At 45.7% G+C, this 27,849-nt stretch overlaps 1 protein-coding gene across 1 annotated transcript in view; it reads right to left on the minus strand.

The window, feature by feature from the left end:
• LOC148183394 (zinc finger protein 462-like) overlaps positions 1 to 27,849 on the minus strand; it is a 157,336-nt gene that overhangs the window by 96,213 nt on the left and 33,274 nt on the right. Inside the window, 1 exon segment of the mRNA XM_088061466.1 lies at positions 1 to 199. Within this exon segment, the coding sequence (XP_087917592.1) occupies positions 1 to 167 (167 nt within the window). The 5' untranslated portion in view covers positions 168 to 199.

The raw sequence follows: 27,849 nt of genomic DNA on the forward strand, positions 1-27,849 counted from the left end.
TCAGTCTGGTTATTAGCATTCATGGAGCCAGACCTCATCTGGGTAGGGTTTTCCTCAGAGACATCTGTTGACTGCAGAAAAGCAGTATGAACATTCTGAATGTGAGATTTTAGGTCTTCATAGGATGGAGCTTGGAAATCACAGCCATCACACTGCAGCACCTCCATGGTTCAAGAATTATCTTTTGCATTAGAAAATTCTGCAAGAAAAACAAGGAAAGGAGAAGAAAAGAGGCAGAGGTTTGTTTTGGTTTTCCCTGTTTGATTTGGTTTCAGAGGGGCTTTTGCTTGTTTTTACAGAAATTTCATTCAGAAAATTCACTTCTCCAGTGAATTCTGAAAATATATTAACACCAAGCTTCCTATCACTATTGTCCTGGTTTCAGCTAGGATAGTTAATTTCTTCTCAGTAGCTGACTCAATGTCTCAAGTCTCAAGGACTTAATGATATCCAGAAATTCCATAATTACTGCAGTCTAAAACTCAACATTTAAAGGGCATCAAGGGAATTTTGAGTCAAAGAAAGACCTATCTAGGTAACTTGCAGGTTGCTGTTAGCAATGCTACAGTCAGCCTTCTGACAAATGACTACTGTTTCAATGGACTTTGTCCTCTAGGCTTTTCCATTACTTGGGAGAGAACTATTGTTAGGAAGTCTGTTTCTCTAGCAACTATATGCTAGAACAACCACAATTTTCCCAAACATTCATTCACTGAAACTTACAAACAGACAACAGTGGTTTCTGCTTCTATAAGATTCACTCTAATCTTGGAAGCTGAGAAAGTTCTGTCAGTTTCATTAGCAGCCATTAAAAAAAAAACATCTGAACTTTAAAATGAAAACACTTGTCTTTCTTTTCAAAATCATGTAATTCCTGACTTCAGTGGAAAACATAAACATAATTTCAAAGTGAGCTCTAAATATGTATATTGAAGATAGAATGCTGTACAATGTAATTAATTCTACCAAACACCAAGAACATCTCCACTTTTAGTTATAACTCTTACTGTAAGACTTCCATTACCGTCTGTCATTGGGAACATATCTTTGATGAGATAGGAGTTTGAGGAACGGATGGGCAGTAAAAAGAATAAGAATACTACAAAAATACAGTGGAAACATAAATAACAGCAATCTTCATAAACAGTTCATGACTTCATGGTTAATCCCAAACCTCTGTATACTGTAATGTAAAAAGTAACAAAATTTGGAAAGTTTGAGTTCAGTATGTGACAAATTAATCCCATTTCAAAAAACACTGGGGTGGAATTTATCATTAGACTCTTAGCTTATGTACTGCCATAAACAAGAGAACAGACAAAATTCAAGAAATGCAAAAGGCTGAGACCCTCCTGCCCTGTACAGAAATTTGGTACAAAAGCAACCTATTATTTTAAAGTCATAACTCATTTATTAAGTTTCCCACACATTGCACTGGGCCAAGATAACCTAGGAGTTCCAGAGGTCCAAGACACAATAGCAGACAAAACCATTATAGTGTGAAAATTCCATTTTCTACTGTAAAATGTAAAACTATTTCTATAGTAAGATGAAAATCTGCCACAGACACAACAGTCTCAGTTCAAGGAATTTTATTTCATTTAGTTTATTGTCAACTTCTTTCTGCCCTTTCTTATTTCTTACTCATCTTCCTTCACTGCTCTTTGCTTCTAACTGCTCTGCTCCAGTGTGGGTTCTACCATGGACCAAAGTCCCTTTCGAAGGTGTAAATGCTCCTGCGTGGAACACCTCCTTTCAGGAGTGAGCCTCCTACCCCTATTGGCAACTGTCCTTAAATATGCTTGAGCAGGGGCACCATATGCTCCTCTGATTCTTTGAAAGTTTGGCTCTCAATGGGTTCTTTCAATTTTTTTCAGAACTGTCTGGAACTGGCTGTTCATGGCCTCCTCCCACAATGCAGCTCCTTGCTACCAAAACCCAGACATTTATGTTCAATATAAAACCCTAGGGCACAAAGAGAGGACACTGCATAAAATAATGCCTTGTCATATAGCCTGCTAAAATAACTTCTGGCAAGTTGATTTCTAGACAGTGAGAACAGACACTCCACATGTTTAATCTACATTATTGTATTCACTGCAATATCAGTTCCCCACCATCCCCAAACAAAAAAAGCCACAACAAAATCAAAAAAGGAAAAAATGGTGCAGCAGGTTATTTTCAGTTACTAAAACTACAGTGATTAAGATACTCCAGCTCTTATTTGCAAGCACCAGATCAAACACCATGGAAGAGGTTATTATCTGTTCAGAGACCAAATTACAGTAGTGAGTGAAGCGCTGCACCATGTCTTCTTCCCCAATCCATTAGACCTGAAAACATATATTTTTCTCATGGAGCAAATGACTCCTGCATTTAGAGCATTTCATAGAAAAGCAGTTAATTTATTTTTCACTATCTGTAACCCAAGCTTAGTTCTCTCATCTCAACCAAACAAGCCACAGCTCTGCTGAATGTGTTCATCACACTTTGATGACTTATAAGCCTCTGCTTCATTGAAGCTTTAAGACACACTAAGCTGCCCTACTCTTCTGAATTTTGCAAGTAACCACTTAAGCTCAGACAACTGCACACAGTGGCTCATAGCTTGGTATGTGTGAACAACATGGCCTTACTATTGAGAAACCTCCAGCTTATTCACCAGTCTTCACAGAAGTAATCGTGAACGCCGTTTATTTCTATCTTTAGCACACCTTTTATAGGGTTCTACAGGGTCTGCGGACAGAGCAAGCTACTATTGGCTAACACACACAGGTTTACATTCTTATCCTTGTACACAAGAATATTGTTTTGCTTTACTCTCCCTTCTGCAGGCAAGTTTCAAGGATTTTAGCCTTTAATATCACGACTTATTTCAAAGGCTGGTTTGTGCATACAGGCCTTTACTAATATATAAAATATAGCAACAATTCCCCCTTTCTCTTTTTGCACAAACCAGGCTTTGGATAAGATAACATACAACTTAGACTGTCATCCCGATTAACATTATAAGTAAAGTCCGTCCCCCTTCTAGCACAAGAGACCTCAAAAATCCAGTGATGCCCCAGCTGGCGAACCAACTTCCAATGGAGTCACTATCTTCTTTCAGGGCATGTAACCCATCCTGTAGCTGTTGTAGTTGCTTATGGATGGAAGCTGAATGATCAGTAAGATCCAAGCAGCACATGCCTTCAAACTCCTCACCACCGTGTCCTTGTGCTAAGAGCAAAAGGTCAATTGCAGCTCGATTTTATAATACTGCACGATGTACGCTACTCACATCGGCTGAAAGCTCACTTAACATTGTGGATGTTAAGTTCAATTCTTCTTTAGTCTAACAAGCGAGCCTTTTTAGAGTTGTTAGGCCTTAATTCATTCAGGCTTCGCTTTGACTGTTTGATGTTCTTCATTTTGCTAGCTATATTCAACAATTGATGTAAGCTTGGGTGGAACAAAGTTAAGTTTCCCAAGATAACAGGGTCTTCTGTGGACTAGCAGGAATCTAATTCCATGCTCTATCTCCACAGATTAGGAATACGGAATTAGGTAATCGCTTTGGTAATTGTCCTGTGAGATTGCACCACGAACAAAGGCTTTACTTTCAATGGTAGTAATGAGATCAGCTATAGGGTTGACTGCAGCCCAGTGCCACATTACTTTGTTAGAATGACTTTTGTCGGGGGTTCAAACATTATGCATCCACCTGAGGTATTGGTGGAACTTAACAAATCTAATTCTTCTGAGGGTTGTAACATTGAGAACTTTGGTAATTTTTGCTTGCCAACAGGCTTCAAGTTGTCTTAATGTGAAGCCAACAGTGCGACTGCACTCTTGCAACATTGCCAATCGATTCAGTCGAGTCTCATTACTAATTAAACGTTTAAATGCTGGAGGATGCCATTCAGGGACTCCTACGAGACAGGTGCGAAAGGATCTCCAGGTGTGGCTAGGCTCAAACACATTGACCTTTGGCCAGTTCAATGTGCCAGAGTGGCCCATATGTTCTGCCGCTTTTGGATGTTAGCAGACAGTTGGTCACGACTATACACAACACAATTACCATAAGCATTTTACCATGTAAATGACAGCATATTTGCAAGCTCACAGCTAAAACTTTAACGTTAAATGAACTTTCAAAGATGCTTACACTACCTCTTGAAGGGGGAATATTTATACTTTATACTAACATAACAATTACTACACAGGCTAAACTCTTTATCTTAAACTATTATCTAACTACTTTTAATACATGTGCTCTGGTATATATGTAGTCTAAGCGTGAAAGCAATTTGCTGAAAGGGTAAACACACAACTACAATTTGCTTTATATACAGTTAAATGGAGTCTCTACACTTCTTAGATCTTCTACAGAATTTCTCTAACACGATTCAGTCCTGGAACGTTCACTGCTCCCGTGATGTCAGCTGGCAGTTGATCGGTGACTGAGGGCTTTGATGTTCAGGTTGTTCTTCAGATCCTTCTAAATCTTAAAACAAAGGATACCTGAAAAATTGGTAGAGACACAACATCATAATAACATAAAATTTCTGTTGGCAACTGTCTGTATAGTGTTCAGACACAACTGTGTCCTGACAGGTCCACTTCTGATCCATGTCTGGAGTACCAAGGCTGTGTGATGACATCTCTGTTCACTGGATCTCGTGTGTTCAGAGGCAGACAGTCTGGTCAGATGGACAGGTGACCTTTCTGAACCTGCCAACAAAACACAGGCACTTCTCCCCTTGAAGTTAATGAATTACACTAATCAAATGCTTTTAGGGTATCAATCTCTCCCGTTTTCTTTAAAAAATAAAAATGAGATGTATTTCTGTTCAACATTAACACAAAACCTTATACACAATTAGTAAAAACTTATAGCAGTTGAAAATCAATTAAATCATAAACATTACATAACATATGTAATAAAAGTACTGTTAATTACTAAAACACTGCACCAGCATCTCATAGTTAACAAACAAACAAAAACAAAAATCATCAGTGAAGGATTGGATTATCACCTCCGGAAATGATTCTCCAAGCTCACTTTAAAATTGATCCAGCTGTCATAACAATAGGGTCAAATTGCTGAGTCAAAAAGTGACTCAAATACTCTTTTGGTACAGAAAACATCTGGATCTGTTGGCAAACATTCCATCCAGGTAAAGCCAAGGCTTGGCCAGGGCCTGGCTTTAAACTGGAAAGATGCCTCTTAACATACTTCTAGAACAAGGTTCTCAATAGTAGCAGCTATGAGATGCCTACAGCACAGCAAACTGTTGAAATGCATTTGTACAGATCAAATGATTAGGAGCCTTAGGTACCAGACCAATTAAACCATGCAGCAGTTGGTTTAATCTGAAGCCTCCCCCATGGCAGCTGATCCTCAGCAATGGTACATCTTCTTAAAATTCTGGAAACACTGAAAAATAAGAAAGCTATAACAAACAAAACTGTGGAGATTGCAACAACTCAATAGAACTCCCAATGAAGTCACGGGTGTCACAGACTGCATTCATTTCTATCCACAAGCAGGTGTTCATCAGTGTTCTATCACAGCTGTTTGAGTTGTGGCTGTCTTCATCTCTCTAGGAAAATAACTATACTTTGCAGTTTAAACAAGTGTCTCCAATAAAACATAAAACAATTTAAATTAAACAATATTTAAACCTAACAATAATTATTTATGACAAAAGGAAATAACAAAACTTAACCTTAAAAGAATATCTAAGTTATAAAACTTAACTTAAAAACATTCAAGCCTAGACATAATAAAACTTGACTATCCTTAATTCTATTAACACTTAATTTATATTAAATAAAATCATAACTTAATCTTATTCTGTTACTACAAAAAAGCAACTAAAAGTTTGATATACACCTTTTAAACCCAATATAACAATAACATGGATTCACTATAAAGATTATAAAAATGTAACAAATACATCACAATTCTATGTCATCTAGCTTTAAGAATAACCCACAATAACTGCAAATGTTACTAAAAATACTTATTCATAACAGGAATTTACCTAGTATATGCTTAAGTTGGTTAGGATTTTAAAGTGCAATTTTTCTAGAGAAAAACTATGACAACACAGGATTTGGCAGGTTGCCATTTAGCTTTTGTAGCACTTTTCAAGAACATCAAGTCCAATTTTTAAACTAAAATCCAAAATCCAAATTGGTATATATGCAGTTATATGTGTTTTATATAACAAAAGAACTCACACTGAAATTACCTTATTAAAATTGTGGAAAAAACAAGCAAATGGATAATATATACTTTAACTTGTCTTGTACAGTAAAGTTCTCTTAACTAATTATTTTTTAAACCACAAATCTCTTCTGTAGATAACATTAATTGGAAGGTTTTCCTAGAAGCTGTAAATCACACCATGTTTTAACCTTAGGTTCTAAAACCAATTATTGCAAGGCAACTTCTGTTAAACACTTTTTCTCTTTTTTTTTTTTTTTTCTAACTTTCAAAGAACCACAATAATTTCTCCAGTAAAACTCTAAAAACTGCAATTGCATAAACTCATAATTACTTAAAACACAAAATTAACTCTACAATGGTATATAAAAACATTTTGAAAACCCAATAAATCATGACTTTTTAACAAACTGGGTATTATCCCGGTGCTTTTTCTTAGCGAGCGGGGGGGGGGGGGTTGACTGCCTGCCCTGCTGCTGCTGCAGCTCTGCTCTTATCTTTCTTCACATTCTCTACATACTCTCGCAGAGAGGAAAAACAGAGAGAAAGAAAAAAAAACCTCACAAAGTTAACTCTAACAAATGCAGTTTTTTCTCTCAATCTCTCTTGTTGTTCGCCAGTAGAGGAAAACAGGGGCACGATTTTACAAAAGCAGGCGATGTTACACGAAAAGTCTCTCACGGCCAGGTGCTAACAGCGGCGATCATTGCAGCTTATCAGCGTGGCCTTGGAACTTTTCTTGCGCTGCTTCTACCCCCAGGGTGCCTTTGTTCTCTGCGCCCACCTCAGTGCTCCCCCATGTCCCCCTGGTTTGGGTGGAAACCAATCTAAATTTGGCTTCTTTTCTTCCAGGGTGGTAAAGATGGAACTTAAATAAGATTGTAATGCTAAAAGTGACTCCAAAAATGAAGCAAATATTTCTGGATGTATCACATCCTGCCATAACTGAACAGATTCTGTTCGTTGTTTCAGCGTTCGCTGTGGAACTTTTTTTTTTTCTCATTATTTTCTTCTCTTTGACTCTCCCTCCCTCTCTCCATGGGCAGCATAGATAGGAGTGAGTGCTTGCCCAGCAGTGGGAGGTAAAGGCATCTGCCGCTCTGATGCAGGTAGAATTACGGGGCTCACAGCCTCAGCATATCTCACTTTTCTGTTTTTTAAGGTATTAACTACAATCTGCCAAGTTCGACCGAGAGACACAGTGTCCTTGCTCTTTTCCATGATTGCCGTTTCCCATATCAGAGCCGGTATATCAGTCCGTTCTTGCACCGCAAAAAGCAGTGTGGGCACTGCAAATGCCCATGACAATTAGCCCATATAATGAGCATATCCAGGTCCTTTTCCCGGGCTGCTTCGCCTCGTTTAACGAGGATGTTGAGAAGCAGTTTATCCGCCGCCGCAAATTCCACATCCATGCTAGCAGCAAACTGCAAGAGGGAAGGTTGCGACCCTTCTACTACGCCCTCGCCTCTCGGCCTCCCCCAGCAACCTGAATTTCCATGTCTAACCGCTCCGCGTCTCACCGCGCTCAGGCTGCCTATCTGGTACCGATCCAAGGCAGCATCTATCTGCACTCAGATCCGCTCCACCAACCTCGGTCCAAGGCTCCGTCCCACCATGCGTGGATCCACTGAAGCCCCCCTGCCCGCAGGGTGTCCCATTCGGAGCGCCAAATATTGAGAAACCGCCAGCTTATTCACCAGTCTTCACAGAAGTAATCGTGAACACCGTTTATTTCTATCTTTAGCACACCTTTTATAGGGTTCTACAGGGTCTGCGGACAGAGCAAGCTACTATTGGCTAACACACACAGGTTTACATTCTTATCCTTGTACACAAGAATATTGTTTTGCTTTACTCTCTCTTCTGCAGGCAAGTTTCAAGGATTTTAGCCTTTAATATCACGACTTATTTCAAAAGCTGGTTTGTGCATACAGGCCTTTACTAATATATAAAATATATCAACACCTTACTTTGTCTTAGATTCATCTCTGGTTTACAAAATTATACCAGGATGGAGAGGAGAACTGAAGGCACAAAAGGCAAAGGTCACAGGTTGAGATAAGAACAATTTCCTGGACAGAGCAATGAGAAAAGAAAAACAACAGGAACAGTAACAATACTAATGACAGAGGGTACAAGAAAAGAAACAATTTTAACAGAAAAGCCTGCTGACAATCGGCAATACCAGATGGCTCCCTCCACCATGTTTACTTGACTGGAAGGAACCCCTTCTCCTCAGAAAAGAGTCCTTTCCCCCAGTCCCCAACAATGCCATGAGGTGGTACAGAATAACCTCTGTGTCCTAGCCATGCCATGTCCAAGGTTCCAGCTAATGCAAAAATTAACCCTGTCCTGAATAGAACCAGCACATTTTCCACCCCTTATTCTATACCATCTACTCATGCCCAGATCCTACACCTTCCAACTATACATATACATATACATATACATATACATACATATATATATATATATATATATATATATATATATTCACATACAAGCACAGCTATCATTTTCATGGTCAGTGGCTGTCCCTCCAAGATAACTGTTGAGTTCATTTAGTCCATGACTGTGGGTTGTCTCTGTCATAGATATCTTCCAGGGCAGGAGGACTTGTGTGCTGTTGGCTGGTTGCTGCATCAGGAGTTCACGACTGCTGTATCTGGAGCAGTCCATCCTCATTGGCCATGGGAGTTATGGCACACAGTGGCAGTGTCATTCAGCAACCAATATTATACAATTCAACATTACAAGCTGTTCTCACCCAAAATCAAATCCCCTTGAGGTACATATCATGTTTCTCTGTCCCTCTGCATCACCCACCAAGTACACCTGGGTCCTTGAGCAAAACCAGTCCTACAGATCGATTTGCCTTTCCTTGAGGTCGGACTAATCCAAACTGTCCTCCCTAACACATTTCTCATATGTAATCCCCTTCTATGGTACAAGGAGAATTTTATTGGGCAGGGCCAGTTCGATGGGTAGCCTCAGGTGTTAACTAGCCAGGTGGCCTTCGCTAAATGTAGATCTCCATGTTTGAAGGTCCCACCACCCACTGCTTTCAATGTTGTTTTTACCAGTTCACTGTACAGTTTAATTTTCCCAGATGCTTGTGCATGATATAAAATATGATACACCCACTCAATCCTGTGCTCTCTGGCCAAGATATCTATCTATGAGGCTGTTTTTGAACTGAGTCCCATGGTCCAACTCAGTTCTTTCTGGGGTGCCATGTCACCACAAGACTTGCTTTGGAAGACCCAAGATGGTGTTTTGCGCAGTGGTGTGAGGCAAAGAGTACATCTCCAACCATCCAGTGGTTGTTTCCACCATTGTCAGCATGTAGTGCTTGCCTTGGTGGGTTTGGAGCAGTGTGATGTAATCAATCTGCCAGGCCTCTCCATATTTATATTTTGACCATCATCCCCCCACACAACAGAGGCTTTACCTGCTTGGCCTGTTTAATTGCAGTTTATGTTTCACAGCTATGGATAACCTGGGAGATAGTGTCTATGGTTAAGTCCACCCCTCGATCAAAGGCACATCTATGTTGCATCTCTTCCTGATGACCTGTGGCATCATGGGTCCAATGAGCCAGAAATAACTCACACTTATGTTACCAGTCCAGATCCACCTGAGACACTTTAATCTTGGCAACCCAATCCACCTGACCATTGTTGTGATGGTCTTCAGTATCCCAACTCTTGGGTATGTGGGCAGCTCCATGACGTATTTTTACAGCCAACTTCTCTACCTGGGCAGCAATATCTTGCCATGATTCAGCAGCCCAGATGGGTTTCCCTCTGTGCTTCCAATTGGTCTTTTTCCATTGTTCCAGCCACCCACACGGAGTATTTGTGACCATCCACAAGTCAGTGTAGAGGTAGAGTGCTGGCCGTTTCTCTTGTTCAACAATATCTAAAGTCAGCTGGATGGCCTTCCGCTCTGCAACCTTAATGGATCCACGTTGTCCCGCAATAGCTTCTGTGACTCGATGCACAGGAGTCCATATGGCAGCTTTCCATTTTCAATGTAGCCCTACAATACGATGGAAACCAACAGTAAAGAAAGCATGCAGCTTTTCGTTTTCTGGTAGCTGATTATACGGTGAGGTCTCCTCAGCATGTAATCTTTTCCTCCTTTTCTGATTATAATTCAAAAATTCCATCTTTGAGACAGTTTGTGATGAACTCAAAGAGCCCTGAGCAACTAGGGTTTCCTATTCAAGCTGACTGTGTGATCAGCATGATCCACTTACTCCACATGTCATCAGTAGCATGATGTGTGGTAGGGACTTTCCCTTTGAACATCCAGCCTATCACTGGCAGTCAGGGTGCTAGGAGGAGCTGTGCTTTGGTGCCAATCACTTCTGAAGCAGCTCAAACCCCTTCATAAGCTGCCAGTATCTTCTTTTCAGTTAGGGTGTAGCAGGCATTGGATCCTTTGTATCCCAAATTTCAGAAACTCAGGGGCCATCCTCAAGCCTCCTTGAGTACATTTTGCCAGAGGCTCCAGGATGGACCATTCTCCCTAGCTGTGATGTAGAGAACATTTTTCACATCCTCTCCTGTCCTGACTGGCCCAAGGGCTGCTGCATGAACTATCTCTTGTTTGATCTGTTCAGATTTGTTCTGGGTATACTGAACACCCGGCAGGTAAAAGCCAACTATGGTCTGCACTCTGATGCTAAAGGAATGCAGAAAAATGCATTGTCAATGCTGATGGCGTGTAGTAGTTTGACATTAATTGACATTTAGGGAAAGAAGTAAGAACCACCCACAAAAGTGATTTCTTTGAGAGAAGCTGTTGGGAGCTTCCTCTGTGCCTGAGACAGGCCAATAGTTGGCTAGTTCTGAGAACTGACAACATTTTGCACCATTTAGAAATTAGATCTGCCTCTGTTATGATCCACATTTTAAAAACCACAAGCCTGGGAACTAGCCCTCTTTGCTTCTAGACCCAGAAGGGAGTGGAGCTCTGGTGAAGCCAGCCCTGCTCCCCCATGGCCTGTGTGGCCTGAGAGAGGGCTGGGCCAGTCCCCAGCAGCTCCCAGGTGAGGGGATGGAGGCTGCGGGCCCCGGCCCCAGTCTGGGCCAGGCCACGGCTGCTAACATCTCCCCAACACCAACAACCCCCTCCCCCCAGCCCGCACAGATGGCTCCAGGCCAAGATCCCCCCCATCCAGTGGCTGCTGGGTGGAGGGAGGCACCCAGCATGGCCTGAAATCCAACACCATGACTGCTGTGGCACTGGGTGAGATTTAACCCTTTCACTACACAGATGCGAACTGCAGACCTAAATCCTCTCTCCAGGGAGAGAAAAAGGAGTGACGACACATAGAAAGACAACATGAAGACACCAAAGTCAGTAAAAGGAGTCAAGCCTCAGATGGAAGAGGGATGAGGAGATGCTGAATGGGGCTGAAATATTATTTTGGTAGGGCCATGGAGATGGACAATGATATACTGAAATATCTCCTTTAATTCATGAGAGTATGGGGGGATGAAGTATTCAAGCTGTAGATCTGAGCAAAGGCATCCATTGATGAAGCCAAGCAGATGTTGGAGTATCTGTGATCCCATGAGAAGCTTGAACAGAGAGACATGAGAGTTGATGAAGACCCTTTTCCCCCAGGGAGAAGAAAACCTCTGTTCCCAGAGATAATCACAGAGACAGATGAAGAGAACCTTTGCCTTTGAATAACTTATCCTTAAAATAATACCCCTTGAGTTCATGGCCCATGGCCACACCTCTAGGAGGGCTGTGAAAATAGGAGGAATGTCACAATGCAGAACTTTTTTGCCTGGGTGGCTGCTATTTGTGAAAATGAAAAGCCATGAGAAAACTGTTTCTTGTGGAGAAATCTCCATGGCATGACAAGAGAAAGCTCCTCTTCCTACAAGAACTAATGAAAGACTATTGTATAGTTGGTACTGCTTTACCATCCCAGGTTTTGTTTCTTCGTGGTCAGTTGGGAAAGGAAAGAGTTGGGTAGGGGGAGGAAAGGTGTTCTGGAGGTTTTATTCTGATGCTTCTTATTCTTGTAGTCCTGTTATTAAAGTTTCTTTATTAATTTTAAGTTTTAAGCCTGTTTTGCCCTTCTCCTAATCCATATCTCATAGCAAGAAATGAGTAAATGTCCTCGTGATTTTAGCCAGCACTAAAACCCACCACATTATTTGGTGCGTTGGCCAGGAAACTCAAATTGGCGAATCTAAACCACTACAGGGTGGCACCACTTTCCTGCCTTGAACTCCAGTTCATACCAAAGTTCCAGCATGTCTGGCACAGCAGCACTTAGTGATGGTGTGACTTCATTCAGGCCACAATAGACCACTGTCAGTCTGCATTGTCCATTGGACTTATGCACTGGCTATATAGGACTATTAAAGGGTGAGCAAGTCTTGCTGACCACTCTCTGGCTCTCCAGTTCACTTATCTCATGGATGGGTTGGTGCAGTATTGTCAACATTGCGCTGTTGTGGCAGCGATCAGTACCTGTAGTTTTTCACCCTTCAGCAGTCCCATAGCAGAAGGGTCCTCTGAAATACCAGGAAAGGTATTCAGCTGTCTAATTTACTGTCTCCACAGTAGCTATCCCAAAAGCCCAACATTGACCTTTTGGATCCTTGAAATGCCCTCTCCTGAGGTAATCTATGGCATGGATACATAGGGCCTCTGGGCCAGTCACAATGGGGTGTTTTTGCCATTCATTCCCAGTCAGGCTCACTTTAGCTTCCAGTACAGTCAGCTGTTGGGATCTCCTGTCACCCCAGAAATAGAGATTGATTCTGTCCCTACATATCTTGATGGCATGAGCATACATTTTGCACTGGTGTCAACTAAAGCCTTATATTCTTGTGGGTCTGATGTGCCACACCATTGGATTCACACAGTCCAATAGACATGATTGTCCCTTTCCTCCACCTGGCTGGAGGAAGAGGCTCTCTAGTTCTGGTCATAGCATTCGTTGCTCATTTCTTGTAAATATGAACTGGAGGTCCCTTCAAGACGATGGCAAGTAACAGCCCTTCCATTCTGTCTGAGGATCTGTCCACTGGAAACTGGAGCAGCATTTATTCTTGAATTTCCTGCAGTGGTTGTTCTTCTCAACTCATGTACCCATGCTACTAGGGCAGAGGTGGGTTTCCCATCCCACTTCCTCATGTCTTCTCTGTGGTCATTCAGGTAAAGCCACAGGTTGCTTCATGGTGTCAACCCTCTCTCTCAAGCAGGGGAGCACTTGTTCCCAACAGCAGAGAGTAGCAAGTCTTAAAAACGAGATTCACTTAATAAATTATAAAAATAATTTAATATAAATAAAAGACAATTAGGAGACAAAATAAATAAAGCAAAGGGTTAAAACAGCCGGGTGCCCTGGCGCCTTGCCAGGAACACCCCTGGTATCTTAGGGATACCCCTTTTATCCCATCCTTGCTGTGAGGGGTTAATGCATATTCAAGCATGTCCCCTCCCTGGTTCCGCCTTCTTGGATCATGCTCTTGCACAGTCTCATTTTCTGCTGGTCAGCATAATTTTTTTGCTGGTCATCATTATTCTAGCTGGTCAGCATTCTTTTGGAGTCTGGTTTCCTTTTTTCTGCAGATGGTCAGTTGTTGATAAGGGTCTGGGCCCCTCATCCTTCTTCTGAGGGCAGCTGAGCTTATCTTTCCCCCCTGCCCACGTCCTGGTACCGGCTTTTTGATAACAGTTTGCTCTCCATTTCCTGCTGCTGATAATAGCCTGTTTTCCACAGCTTGATCCTCCCATTGTCTTGCCTTGTCCGGATGAAACATATCCTTACCATTCAGAATTCCTATCTAAGCCTATAACTTGCTAAGAGGGAAAAGAATATAGTGAAAGCATATAATATATATTTATCAGAATAATTGTGAAAAGCCAATATTTACAACATGAATTCACAACACAAGGCATATGATATTTCCTCTCTAACTTGCTCACGTCTTTTGCATCTGTTTGCAGTCTTGGAGAGTCTTTCCATGGCTGAGGTGCAAGTTGGTGGGAAGGAAAATAGATGATCTTCATATTGCTGGAGTCAAGGAGTCACCTGAAGCAGTGTTTGTTCACCTTCTTTTATTGACATCACTGCCAATGAGTTGGTGTATGATGACAGCATGATCTGTACAAATTTCTAACACATGGATTGTGTGCACCTGCCCTCAGCTGGATCTATAGGGGACTGCTCATTATTTGAATCCCTATAGAGTACCTGTTGAGGGTTAGGTGTCCTTTTTTTTTTGTTTTGTCCTTCTGGCCTGCCCGGGGAATTTTTACCCATTATGTGCTGGGACAACCTAACTACCGGTACTTAGGGGTGCTCACAACGGACAAAGAGTAGCCGGGCCCGGGGGGGGGGGGGGCAGGGGGCAGGAAAGGAGGGTGGGGACAGTTTTTTAGCTGGTTTTTCTTCGGCTTCTGGGAAGGACGTTCGTGTGCTAGGTCGCGGAGCTGCTGCGGTGGAGAGAAGGGAATTTCGCCATCAACCAGACGGAGCTGTGTTTCTTCTCCTTCTCCCCTCTTTGTTGGTGGCCCCTCACCCCCTGTCCTGCCGGGACGTGTGGCAGCCACCGCCGCGGAGCTGCTGATACACCTCAGCCACCGGCCCAGGATCTCAGCTCGTCCCTGCTGTTTCCAGCCGACTGTTCCTCGGAGCCCTGCAGGAGCACCGGGACTGACTGCCCGAGGGGGTTTGTGAAACAAAGCCTCTCCTCCATCCCATTTCAGCCGAGAAGGCTGTCCCGGGGTCCCTGGTTCTGTGTTCTTGTTATTGCTGTAGTTATTGTTTGTTTGTTTGCCTGGTTATACTAGTAAAGAACTGTTATTCCTATCCCCAGATCTCTGCCTGAAAGCCCCTTGATTTCAAATTTATAATAATTCGGAGGGAGGGGGTCTACATTCTTTCATCCCAAGGGAGGCTCCTGCTCTCCCTAGCAGACACCTGTCTTCTAGAACCAAGACAGTACCTCAAGCAGTTGATTCTCTCAGGTACTGGATACCTTTCTCCATGGTGTTCCACCTGCTTGGGTACACTACTAGATCATCCCTGAGAGAATACCTTCCCTTCACACTTGACAGGAGTCCCCTCCAGAGGCTGAGAGTTTTTGTCCTCTTCCCAATCTCCTTGTCAATGTCCACATCCTGGGACAAGTATCCCAGTTGCTTTGCTTCACTATCATCTAGTTTCATATCATGGGCCATGATATCCTAGCATTGGAGAAGCCAGGTCACCAGGGACTCACCTGACTGGTGGCTGAAATATTTTTGCATATCTTGCAGCTCACCCGGGGATAGGGATCAGGTGATTATCTCTGGCCCTGCTTCTTCCTCCTGTTGGGAGGACCCTACTTCCTCTTCATCCCTCATTAAGTGAACTTATTTGTTGTTGGATTTCTTTTACTGTATAGGGGAGACTGCTACTGGCACAGGTTGTTCCTCTGATTCAGCTGCAGTTTGAGTGGCCATGGTGCCAAATGCTGTGCTTTCCTCCTCCTCCCCCTGAAGGTGCTGTCTAGTGACGAACAGCATCTGATAAATAGTAGCCAGGGTCCAGCACATTGCATAATTTTGTGCCTCTCTGGAACTGCCACAACATCTTTCACATATTTTATCACTTTAACAGGGACTTGTAGTTGTTCAGGGGTAAACTCCCAAACCATTAGAGAAGAAAAGTCCTCCAAATACTGGCCCATGTCATCCCACATTCCATGCCACTCATGGCTATCCACCCTCATAGCAGATCTCAGAAAGAACTTCCTAAAAACCTCTTTTGTAACTTTAAACATGGTGTGGACTGCACTGAGGAGACCTGGTAGACTTTCTAACAAGAACATGCTTTTCTTTATATCCATAGGGATTTCAAAATTCTGAAAAGCTGTTGCAACAGGCCTGAGAGAGGAAAAGTGAGTGAAAAGTTGGGGAAAATAATCCTCCCCTCTTCTCCCCACAGGATGGGTATGATTTTTATGGACTCTTACAGGTAGCGCCTGAAATAGGTGTAGGAGAGCAACACTGAATTCACATCCCAAATGACCCTCATTGCCTTGATGTTATCATGTCATAAACTGATATCACACAATAAAGCAACAAAGCAATCCTGATCCCTCTTCCTGCTCTGAGAAAGAATACCACAAGGAGCACATAAGGGAATATATACAGGATTAGGTACCACAACCATGTGAATAGACCGAGCAAGATTGTTCCCAGTGGCTCTGCACCTACGTACAAATACAACAAATGCTTAGATCAAATTTGTTTCCAACCCACTCTGGGCAGATCTCTTGTTATCTCAACCCTTGGAGCCCCACATTTGGTGCCATGTAAGGATGTTGTAGTATAGGAACAGTACTCCCCAATTCAGTGCCCCAGTGTGAATCTCCAAACTGCACACTGCTCTCTCTTGCGCCTTTGCTTTTCCCCTCCCCCTTCCCGCTGTGGCAGGATGGTTCGAAACAGGCATCCCCCCCCCCACCGGTGGCACCGACGGAGCTGTTTCAGACCCTCTTGTGATAAATGTAACCTTGGATAAAAATTCGTGAAAGAATAAATAAGTATATAACTGTATTTGTAACAATGTAAAAATTATATAAAACATAGTGTGGCCTAAGGATTTCTCCCCAGACCTAGCAGTAACTACCCATTCAGGCGGTAATGACCCTAGGTGACGTTTATCAGCCTGAAAGAAAGAGCAGGACACGGACAATCAGGCTAAACAATGAGAGGAGCCAGCCTGAGATGCCCATCGGCTCCACACCGCACCTGGACACTCCACCCTGAGAGTCCAACCGAAGATACAATCGGGAAGCACTCAGAACCTTTCACATGCGAAAGGACTCTGCCCAGTCGTCTATTGATTCAGTTCCACGGTTCCAGGAAATTCATTCAACCAACCATCTAGACTCTTTGTTGAACAGTAACTGCTCGGAGTTTTAGCCTCAGAACACAAAATCCCTATAAAAACCCCAGACAGTCTACCCTCCTTCGTGGATTTGGGTAAATCTGTACCTCTGGGTATAGACCCCTGTCCACCCAGCGCTGCGCTGATTTATTTTATTGTGGTTTTTTTCTTTCGTTGTTTGTGATTGAAATTGTTTTATAATAAATCGCTTTTTGTATTAACCCTATCTTGCCATTGCATTTATAACACTCTCCATAGTGTGTATGAATTGCGGAGTGGTGGCCCTTATTCCCTTTCTGCAGTTGGACACCACGGGCGGAGGGGCAAGCAGGGTCCCGTCCACTTCGCGGGGTCCCACGGGAAGCAGCCCCTCTGCTCGCACACCGATCCCGGCCAGCCCCATTGGTCCGTTGATAGACTTAACGTCCGAGCAGGACGTGGTTGGCTACGCTCTTGGCACAGATGGGGAAGCCGATCCGGCCACCTCCGCTAGCACAAGCGCCAGTCCCGGCAGCTCTGTTCTTCAGGACGGCGGAGGCACGGGGTCCATGGCCGCCGCCGCTGCTGCGGCAACCGCAGGGGTCAATAGGAATGGCTGTGCTCACAGCAGCGCAGGCAAGAATGCGTCTGGCCCTAGGCCAGCCACAGACGCTGCGCTGAATCGATGAGCGCCCCTGCAAAACCCCGCGAGCCCCCATGCCGTGGGGAAGGCAAGCAGAGCGGGCATTGCTGTGGGGCATAAAAGCTGTACAAGCCGCATGGGAAGCCGCTCTGCCTTCCTGGCTGGTGCAGAAAGGGTGGGGACTGCCAAGGCTGGCACCGCCAAGGGAGGAGGTGCCACCGCTTCTGAGAGCCGGAGCTGTCCCGACAATGGGTACGGCGCCGAGAGGGGGCAGGGGCGACCCTCAAGTGGCGCCACCTTTCCCCCCAGGTATGCAAGGCTCACCTGCTGGCCCGGCTTCGGAGTCGGCAGGGAATGCCTCCCTGACTGCCGCTGCTGCCGGGGCAGGAGCAAAGGAGTCTCCTTTGTTTACCATAGGGACTCGCAGTGAGACTGGCTCATCAAGGCGAGTGTCTGCTTGAAGTGGAGAACACAGAGAGGGCCCCTACTTAGGTACTCATTGGACCCTTGCCAGGTCACAGTACGACCCAGGGACCCTAGGAAGTTTTGGGACGAGGTCAAAGAAAAAGCCATAGAAATGGGAGACTGGGAGCTCATGGAAAGATTCTGAGGAATTGGACACAATTTCCGTGATTTTTCAGATTCTGACAGGAATAGACAGTCTGGTACAAGAGAGGCAAGCTCCAGCCAGGTGCCTGTCTTTGTTCCTGTGACGTCTAAGGGGTAGGATCACAGAGATGCTGTGACCTCGAAGGGGGGTCATCAGGCTTTCCCTGTAATTAAAGGGAATCCTGGAACAAGACAGCCTAACACGCACCGAGCCCTGACCACAAAAACTGTGATGGGCATTAGAGACAAGGTTGCACAGCATGGACTGGGGTCTCAGGAGGTAATGCAAATGATTCGCATTCTTAATTCTGAGCCACTGGTACCATATGACATTAAGCACCTGGCTCAGGTGTTGTTTCAACCTATTCAATTTGAGATATTTGAAGACAATTGAAGTCAGATGGCCACAAAAGTAGCCAGATGAAATAGTCAATTGCCTCAACGGGACCCTAGATATGGGGTTGGACCTGATCTGTTGACAGGGATTGAGAATTTTTCTAACCCTGATTTCCAGGTTATATTCCACCTGCTGATGTTAGATCAGTGCCAAAAGACTGGCTTTGCAGCTCTGATGAAAACAATTGAGCTGTCTGCTTCAAAGCAAAAGTTTGCTACCGAAAAAGTTGCTAAGGAGCCTTATATGCAGTTTGTTGATAAACTCTCTGCATCTTTGGAGAAGCAGGTGGATGAACCAGAATTGAGGCAACTACTGCTCACACAGTTGGCAAGAAGAAATGCCACTGATGACTGTAAGAGGGTAATACAAGCCCTCCCAGGTGACCCATCTGTGGCACAGATGTCTCAGGCTTGTGCAAACATAGGCACCCCAGATTGCAAGATAGCTGCTTTGGCTACTGCCTTACCAGCATCCTCAAAAGGGCCAAAAGGAAAGCAGCAGAAGCAGGAGACAGCACAAGCCACCAAAAAGCACGGGAAACAGAAGCAGAAAGGGAAAGTTCCCTTGTTTCTCTGTGCTAGGTGTGGAAAGACAAACCACATTGCAGAGGCTTGCATGGCGAAATTTGATGCCAAGGGCCAGCCTTTGTCAGATCAGGGAAACGTGAAACTGAGCATGTTGGGGAAACGCACTCAGACATAAGCTTTTCTCCAGGTCCTGAAGCTGATGCAAGTTTGCTCAGCCAGCTGCAAGCCAGCACCTCTGGCTCAGCTGGACTTGATGTCTACACAGCAGCAACGGTAGTCCTGAACTCTTGCGAAGTGTATAGAGTTCCTTTGGATGCGTATGGACCCCTGGGGGAGGGTAAAAGTGCTTTCCTAATGGGAAGGTCAAGTGCCACCCTTCAGGGTATCATTGTGCATCTGGGACTTATTGATGCTGATTATTCAGGACAAATTTGTGCTATGGTTTCCAAGCCTACCCCTCCCCTCACCATCCCCGAGAAAACATGCATTGCTCAACTTGTGCCTTTCAAGCCCTCAGTTTCTAGGGCTGTGAGCCGGTGTCGAGGGTACGGTTGGTTTGGATCGACTGGACCACCTCAGGTGCACTGGGCTGCAACCCTGACTGACAAAAGGCCTGAGATGTGGTATACTCTGTGCCTCCCTGGTGCCACCCTGCCAGAGATCCACCTGCAAAGCCTGATCAACATGGGTGCTGACATCACCATCCTTGTCTTCTCTGCGTGGCCCCTGCAGTGGCCTCTGGATCCTGTGGAGTAGCCTGTCACAGGGTTGGGTGGAACAGCCAGATGCTTCATCAGCCAGCTGCCTGTGCAGATCAAAAACTCAGAGGGACAATCTGTGGCCCTAAAAATTTAGCCTTCTGATCTTGTTTTTCATAGCTGTAGCTACTTTCCCAGGAAAGTAACTGTAAACATAGATGTTTACACATTCCTTCTAAGAAACATCTTTTGATGGACGTTTTGCATGACCAGTGTGCTTGGGAAGGTGGGAACTTAATTATCCAATCCCTGGTCATTGTCAAGAATCTATAAATACTGGAATTAAGAAATAAAGTCACAGGTTTTTGTTCTAACACTGAGGGTACTAGTGTGAATCATTTCATGTCCTCTAGTGACATCTGGTGACACCAACGTGATCTGCAGGTAACAGTGCAGTGTAGCTGGGTAAGTTGTTTTTCTTTGACATGGCCTCTCTCAGGTCCTCGCTGACGGATGCCTTGGTGTTGGAGCTTTGACGGGGTTTACTGGATAGGAGGCAGATTGATGCTTCAGAGAGTGCTTTCCAGGAATTGTATTCTTATGACAAGCGTGAAGGTTTTTTTTCCTATGGTTGAGAAAGTTTTTTTGAAGCAGGCTTGGGATTCCTTAGGCGATTCCCTGATTCAGGCTGTGCCTGCAGGGTGTTCTGCAGAACTGGCGGAGCTCCTGGTGACCTGGAGGCTATGTGACCGAGCTCTGGGGAGCTGTGGGTCCTCTTCTGCCGAGTCCGTGGGAGATTTCTCAGAGGTAGGAGAAGAGGATGGGATGCCTTTCGACTCTGGGAGCAGGGACAAGTTCTCTCTCTCTCCCCCTGCGTCTCTGCGCTGGGGAAAGGATGTGTTTCGGACTGGGAGGTCAGCTTTCCTGGGGTGGCCTCAGCCTCCAGTGGGTTGAGCCCCCTGACCGGCAGGTGGGTGGGGGCCAGGGGGTCCTTGGGAGTATCATGGAGCTGGTGGGTGTGGCTCCGACTCGCCTGGTGCCCATGACGTGGAAAAGCGGGGAGAAATTGCCTTCCCTGTGTGTTTTCCTGGCACTGGGAGGAGGGGAGCCAAGGAGAAATGAGCCCACGCCGCTCCTGGAAGGCAATTTGGTAACAATTCCATGCCTCCATTGCGGCAGGGCTGTGCCATATCCCCCGGATGTTGCAGGTGCTGGACCAGGCTCTGCACCAGCTGCCACGTATGCGCACGCAGGGGCAGTCCCGGAGGACGGAGGTTTAATCGATCTTCTCTCAGACCCTGTCCCAGTGGGCTAGGCGGTTGTGCCGCTCTGCACAGAATGGCCGGTACTGTCCCTTGGGTTTCGCATCAGTGGCGGAACCCTGCTGGAGACAGCTTCACTGGGTGGGGGAGGGGGGGGCACCAGGTGCAGTGGGGACGCCAGGCTGGATTCTGCTGGTCCCCCACTGCGGTGTTCTCCCCCCGTGAGCCTAGGACGGCCCTTGGCAGAGGGGCGGGGTAATGCTGCAAGTCCGTGGCCCGTGCCCCTCCCTGCGGCCCATTGCCCCTATGTGCTGGGGGAGGGCCGTGCTGGCCTGGCTCTGCCCTGGCTCTGCCCCGTCCCACCTTGGGTTCCTGTGAACTGCCCGAACCCACGGCTGGGGCGGAAGTGCCGCTGCTGTCTCCCACGGCTGCGTCGACTGCTGCAGATACAGGCCCTGCGTTGTTTATTTTTGGTGCAGGCGGAGACACGGCCTTCAAGAAAGCCAATGATCCCCAGGGGAAAAGGGCCCCGGCTGGTGGGGCGTCTTCAGCTAGTCTATGGACTTTACCTCCCTGTCAGATGACTGTGATGCAGAGGAATCAGGCAAGATTTTGGGGCTCTGTGAAAGCCAAAGTTGATGAGGTGGCTGGTTGTGATTCCAAAAATAGTTCCCTGGAGGGCTGAGATGAACTCTCTGACACTGCTGGTGCTGCGGAAACAGTGATGCAGAGCGCTGTTGCGGTGGTTCCTAGCCAGGTGTCTGCCCCTGTCTCTGGCAGGGTCCATGGGGCAGAACGTAGCAGGCGTGGCCGTTCATCTGGATGGTTCTCAGGCGTTCCCTGCGATTCAGGGTGCAATTCAGAGCACCCATCAGCCGTTGTCATGGAAGGCCCTGACGAATCTCCGGGAGACGGCTGAGAAACATGGGTTAGGGTCCCGTCAAGTCATGCAAGCACTGCGAGTTCTTGTTGGTGATGGACTGCTGCCTTATGATATCTGGAGTCTGGCTTGTGTTCTTTTCCAGCCAGTTGAATATGACATTTTTAAATCACAATGGGCTCAGTTGGCATGCCAAATAGTACAACAAAATGCTGCCTTGGGCCAGTGAGATCCAAGGCGTGTGGTTGGATCTGATGCTCTGCTGAATACGGACGTCTTTGCTGACATTAATAGGCAGGCTGGCCTTGACCCTCTCGTGCCTGATCACTGCAAGGAGACGGGCATGGCAGCATTAGTGCAGACCACAGAAATGGCCATCCCAAAGGAGCCTTTAGCGACTGTTGTCCAGCGGGCTGAGGAATCTTTTCTGCGATTTGCAGATAGGCTGACGGCTCCTGTAAAGAGGCAGGTGCAGGATCGTGAGGTGAGATGGCTCTTGCTCAAACACACGGTGAGGAGTAACTGTAATGAGAAATGTCAGATCATTGGGATGCTCCCTGGTGATCCCTCGCTAGCGCAAATGGCACAGGCTTGTGTAAAGGTTGGTATCGCTGATGATAAGATGGCTGTCGTGGCTGCTGTTCTGCGGCCAGCCAGGATGGGGCTGCAGGGCAGGCGACAAAAGCAGGGAAAGGCTCAGGTCAGCAAAAAAAAGAAAAAGAAAGTACAGAGGGTGACAGTTCCCTTGTTTTTCTGTGCTCGGTGTAGAAGGCCAAATCATGAGGTAAATGTGTTCAAGATGAAGGTTCATGCCAATGGCCTTTGTCAGGCTCAGAAAATGGGCAGCAGAGCACAACAGAGAGACATGCTCAGACAAAAGCCTCTCTTCACATCCCAGAACTGATGGAGGTCTGCTTGGCCAGCTCATAGCCAGCACCTGCAGCTCATCAGGCCTTGATGTCTGCACAGCAGACACGGTTGTTTTAGACTCCTGCAGAATGTACAGGGTGCCCTTGGATTCTTTTGGTCTCTTGGGTGAGGGCATGAGTGCTCTTCTTGTGCGACGATCTAGTACCACTGCCCAGGGCATCATTGTGCACCTGGGAGTCATTGACTCAGATTTCATGGGACGAATTTATGCCATGGTTTCCACTCTCACCCCCCTGTCACTATCCCTGCTGGAACCCGACTTGATCAATTTGTGCCTTTTAAGTCTTGTGTTCACAGAGCTGAGAACCAGCTGCAGGGAGATGGCAGCTTCGGGTCCACTGGGCCGCCTCAGGTTCACTGGACCACTGTCCTGACAGACAAGGATTGCCCTGAGCGAGCGTGCACCCTGTCCATCCCTGGTCAGACGCCTCCAGAGGTTAGCCTTCGTGGGCTTCTTGACACTGGCGCGGACATCACGATTGTCAGGCTTGCTGACTGGCCTCCAGAGTGGACCTTGGAACCGGTGGGGACGTCTGTCACAGGGTTGGCAGGAGCAGCGCAATGCTATGTGAACCGGAGGCCTGTGTTCATCATGAACCCAGAGGGAGACGCGGCCATGGTCTGGCCGTACTTTACAAATGACTCTCGAATAAATCTCTGGGGGAGTGATGTTCTGGCTGCATGGGGAGCGAGTATTGGGATGGATTTTTGATGGAGGCCACCATGCTGGAGGGCATGGACTGTCCTACGCCTCCTATACGGTGGCTGGTGGACAAACCCGTTTGGGAGAACCAGTGGCCCCTCCCTCAAGATAAATTAGTTGCCCTCCATGATTTAGTACAAGAACAGTTGGACCAGGGTCATCTGGAGCCTTCGACCAGTCCCTGGAACACTCCTGTTTTCTGTATCAAGAAAAAGTCTGGGAAATGGAGGTTGCTACAAGACCTCCGGAAAGTTAATGCTGCGATGGAAAGCATGGGCACATTGCAGATTGGTATGCTGTCACCCAGCATGCTTCCCGCTGATTGGCCAGTCCTCATTATGGATCTGAAGGATTGTTTCTTTACAATTCCTTTGCATCCTGATGACAGACTGAAATTTGCCTTCTCGGTACCAGCTGTCAATAATGCTGAGCCCACACAGAGATATCAATGGAGGGTTTTGCCATAAGGCATGCAAAATTTGCCAGCCATTTCCCAATGGTATGTGGCTCGAGCCCTGTCTGGAGTTCGTAAGCAGTTTCCTGATGCTCATCTCTATCATTATATGGATAACATATTGGTGGCTGCATCCACTCAGGATGAACTGCTGAGGATACAGCCTCAACTGATCAATGCCTTGCACTCTCACGGGCTGCAAGTGGCTCCAGAAAAGGTTCAGCAACAACCTCCTTGGAAATATTTGGGTGTCACTGTCGGACACAAAATGATTTACACAGACACCGCTCGATGTGTGGTAGAGGAAGAAGAAACTTTATTCTGTTGTTTTAGTATTTATAGATTCTTGACAATGACCAGGGATTGGATAGTTAGGTTACCACCTTCTCAACCACACTGGTCATAAGAAACATCCATCAAAAGACATATCTTTAATGGAATGCATAAATATCTATGCTTATAGTTACTTTCCTGGGAAAGTGTTTAAAAACTATGAAAGCAATGACAGAAAGCTTCATTTTCAGGGCAACATTTGGGGGTGAAAATTTTGGAACAAACAGTCCGACACCAAGAGGTGCAATTTGTGCAGTCAGTAGAGACACTGAATGATGTCCAAAATTTGTTGGGTGACGTCACTTGGTTGCGTCCATATTTGGGACTGACCATGACACAATTGTCTCCCTTGTTTGATCTGTTGAAGGGAGACTGATTTAAAGTCACCTTGGACACTGACCCCAGAGGCACAGCAGGTCCTGGAGGAGGTTCAGCGAGCAGTTTCTGCTTGCCTGGTCTATCGCATTGATCCTTCCATTGATGTTGCTGTTTTCATTACCACTCCACAACGGTGTTTGCAATTGATGGGTGCAGATCCTGCAAAGATTGTGCTCCTGGTACCGCGGGAGGACTTTGACTGGAGCTTTGCAAACAGTATTTCCATGCATAGTGCTCTGGAAAATTTTTTTGGGCAGATCACCTATCAAGCCCAGCCACAAGCTGTTGCAAGTGCCAAAATTCACTGAAATTTTTTTGCAGCCCAAAAATAGTCAGGAGACTGTGCAAGGACCCACTGTGTTTACTGATGTTTTGGGGAGCACTGGGAAGGCCATTGTTACCTGGAGGGACGAATCTGAGTGGCAGGTTTTGGAAGATCATGAAGATGGGTCAGCCCAATTGGTGGAATTACGGGGTGCTGTCACGGCGTTTCAGAAATTTTCCCAGGAACCTTTCAATCTGGTCACGGATTCTGCCTATGTGGCCGACATAGCCCAGCGGTTGGGTCATTCAGTTTTGAAGGAAGTCAGCAATCCTGCCTTGTTTCATTTACTGAAGACCCTGTGGTATGCCATTCAGGCCCGGGTGCATCCATACTACATTCTGCATGTGAGGAGTCATACCAATTTGCCAGGGTTCACTGCAGAAGGTAATGTGAGGGCTGACAAACTGGCTAACCCAGCGTGGGTTGCACCTCAGCCTGATACGCTCACGCAGGCCAAGGCATCTCATGGGTTTTCCACCAGAATGCACATACTTTGCAGAAGCAGTTTCAGTTGACGTCGGCTGAAGCCCATGACATTGTTGAGTCTTGTGAAGACTGTCATGCACTTGCTGCGCCTTTGCCAGCAGGGGTAAACCCCAGGGGCCTTTGGGCCTTGGAGCTTTGGCAGACAGATGTCACCCAAGTTGCTGAGTTTGGTCAGCTCCGGTATGTGCATGTCAGTGTGGACACTTTCTCCTCTGCAATGTGGGCTTCCGCTCACATGGGAGAAAAGACCTGCGATGGCATTGCCCACTGGAGTCAGGCCTTTGCAGTCTTAGACATACTTTCTGCTGTGAAGACCGATAATGGTCCTGCTTATGCCTCTCAGAAGGTGCGGCAGTTCCTGCAGTTGTGGGGTGTGTCACACAAGTTTGGAATCCCTCATTCTCTGGCAGGTCAGGCTATTGTAGAACGTGCTCATGGTACACTGAAGCGAGTTCTACAGAAGCAAAAACAGGGAATGCAGGGTGAAACCCCGCACAGTCGGTTGGAAAAAGCTTTATATAACATCACTTACCTCACAGTGCTGTAGAACTCCAGTAACCCGTTCATGTTGAATCATCACCTTTCATTGTGGGCTTTGGATGAGACGCATCAGCCTTGAGCGAAGGTTCCAGTGAGGAATTTAGTCACCAAACAGTGGGAAGGTTCCTATGACCTTATCACATCGAGGTACAGGTATGTGTATGTATCCACAAATACTGGGGTATGCTGGGTACCTGCAAAGCGCGTTCGTCCTGACCTGCAACCGCAAAGGAGAAATACGGCCGACAAGCAGGTTGGGGACCGTGACCAAATTGGAAGTCATCAAATGGATGGGCCATCGGATGATGACTCAGATGCAGATGACGTGAGTGATCAACCCGATGGCCCATCCACAAGCAGACACTGACACTAAGAACATTTTCTTTTTTATACTTTTTTTTGTAATGGAAAAAGGGTGAGATATCACCCTAAAACGAAAACCTTCTGATTGTTTAGAACATTGTTTATTTTCTTTGTTATTTTCCTTTTTGATTGTTTAAAATATTGTTCATTTTCTCTGTTCATTTTTCTTTTCATTTTTTTTCTTTTTTTAAAGAAGAAAGGGTGAGATGTCAGCCTGAAAATTAAGCCTTCTGATCTTGTTTTTCATAGTTGTAGCTACTTTCCCAGGAAAGTAACTGTAAACATAGATGTTTATGCATTCCTTTTAAGAAACTTCTTTTGATGGACGTTTTGCATGACCAGTGTGCTTGGGAAGGTGGGAACTTAATTATCCAATCCCTGGTCATTGTCAAGAATCTATAAACACTGGAGTTAAGAAATAATGTCATGAGTTTTTGTTCTAACACTGAAGGTACAATCTCCTATGATTCGGTTTTACGACACCACGGCTATGGCTAACCTTTGGGGGTGGGATGTACTGGTGGTTTGGGGGGTTCAGATTGGGATGGATTTTCAATAGGGGCCACTGCGACAAAGGGCGCACAGTGTTCCACACCTCCTTTACGGTGGTTGGTGGACAAATCCATCAGGGAGAATCAGTAGCCCCTCCTGAAGAAGTTAGTCGCCCTTCAAGAATTGGTTCAGGAGCAAGTATACTAGGGGCATCTTGAGATTTTGACCAGTCCCTAGAGCACTCCTGTCTTTTGTATCAAAAAGAAATCTGGGAAATGGAGGTTATTACAAAATCTCTGGAAAATCAATGCTGTGATTGAGAGCATGGGAGTGCTGCAACCGGGTATGCCGTTGTCCACTATGCTTCCTGCAGACTGGCTGGTTCTCATCATTGATTTGAAGAATTGTTTCTTTACAATTCCTTTGCATCCTGATGATAAACCTAAATTTGCTTTCAGAGTGCCAGCAATTAACAATGCTGAGCCCGCTCGGAGGTATCAAAGGAGAGTTTTGTCACAAGGCATGCGCAATTCCCTGGCCATTTGTCAACGGTATGTGACCCTGGCCTTGTTTGGAATTTGCAAGCAATTTTCTGATGCCCATTTTTACCATTATATGGATGATATCCTGGTGGCCGCATCCACTCAGGATGAGCTGCTGAGGATACAGCCTCAGTTGCTTGATGCTTTGCACTCTCATGGGCTACAGGTGGCTC

This window comes from Pseudopodoces humilis, chromosome 12 (genome assembly GCF_049639895.1).
Source record: "Pseudopodoces humilis isolate 2021_Gansu_Grassland_sample_001 chromosome 12, ASM4963989v1, whole genome shotgun sequence".
Lineage (NCBI taxonomy): Eukaryota > Metazoa > Chordata > Aves > Passeriformes > Paridae > Pseudopodoces > Pseudopodoces humilis.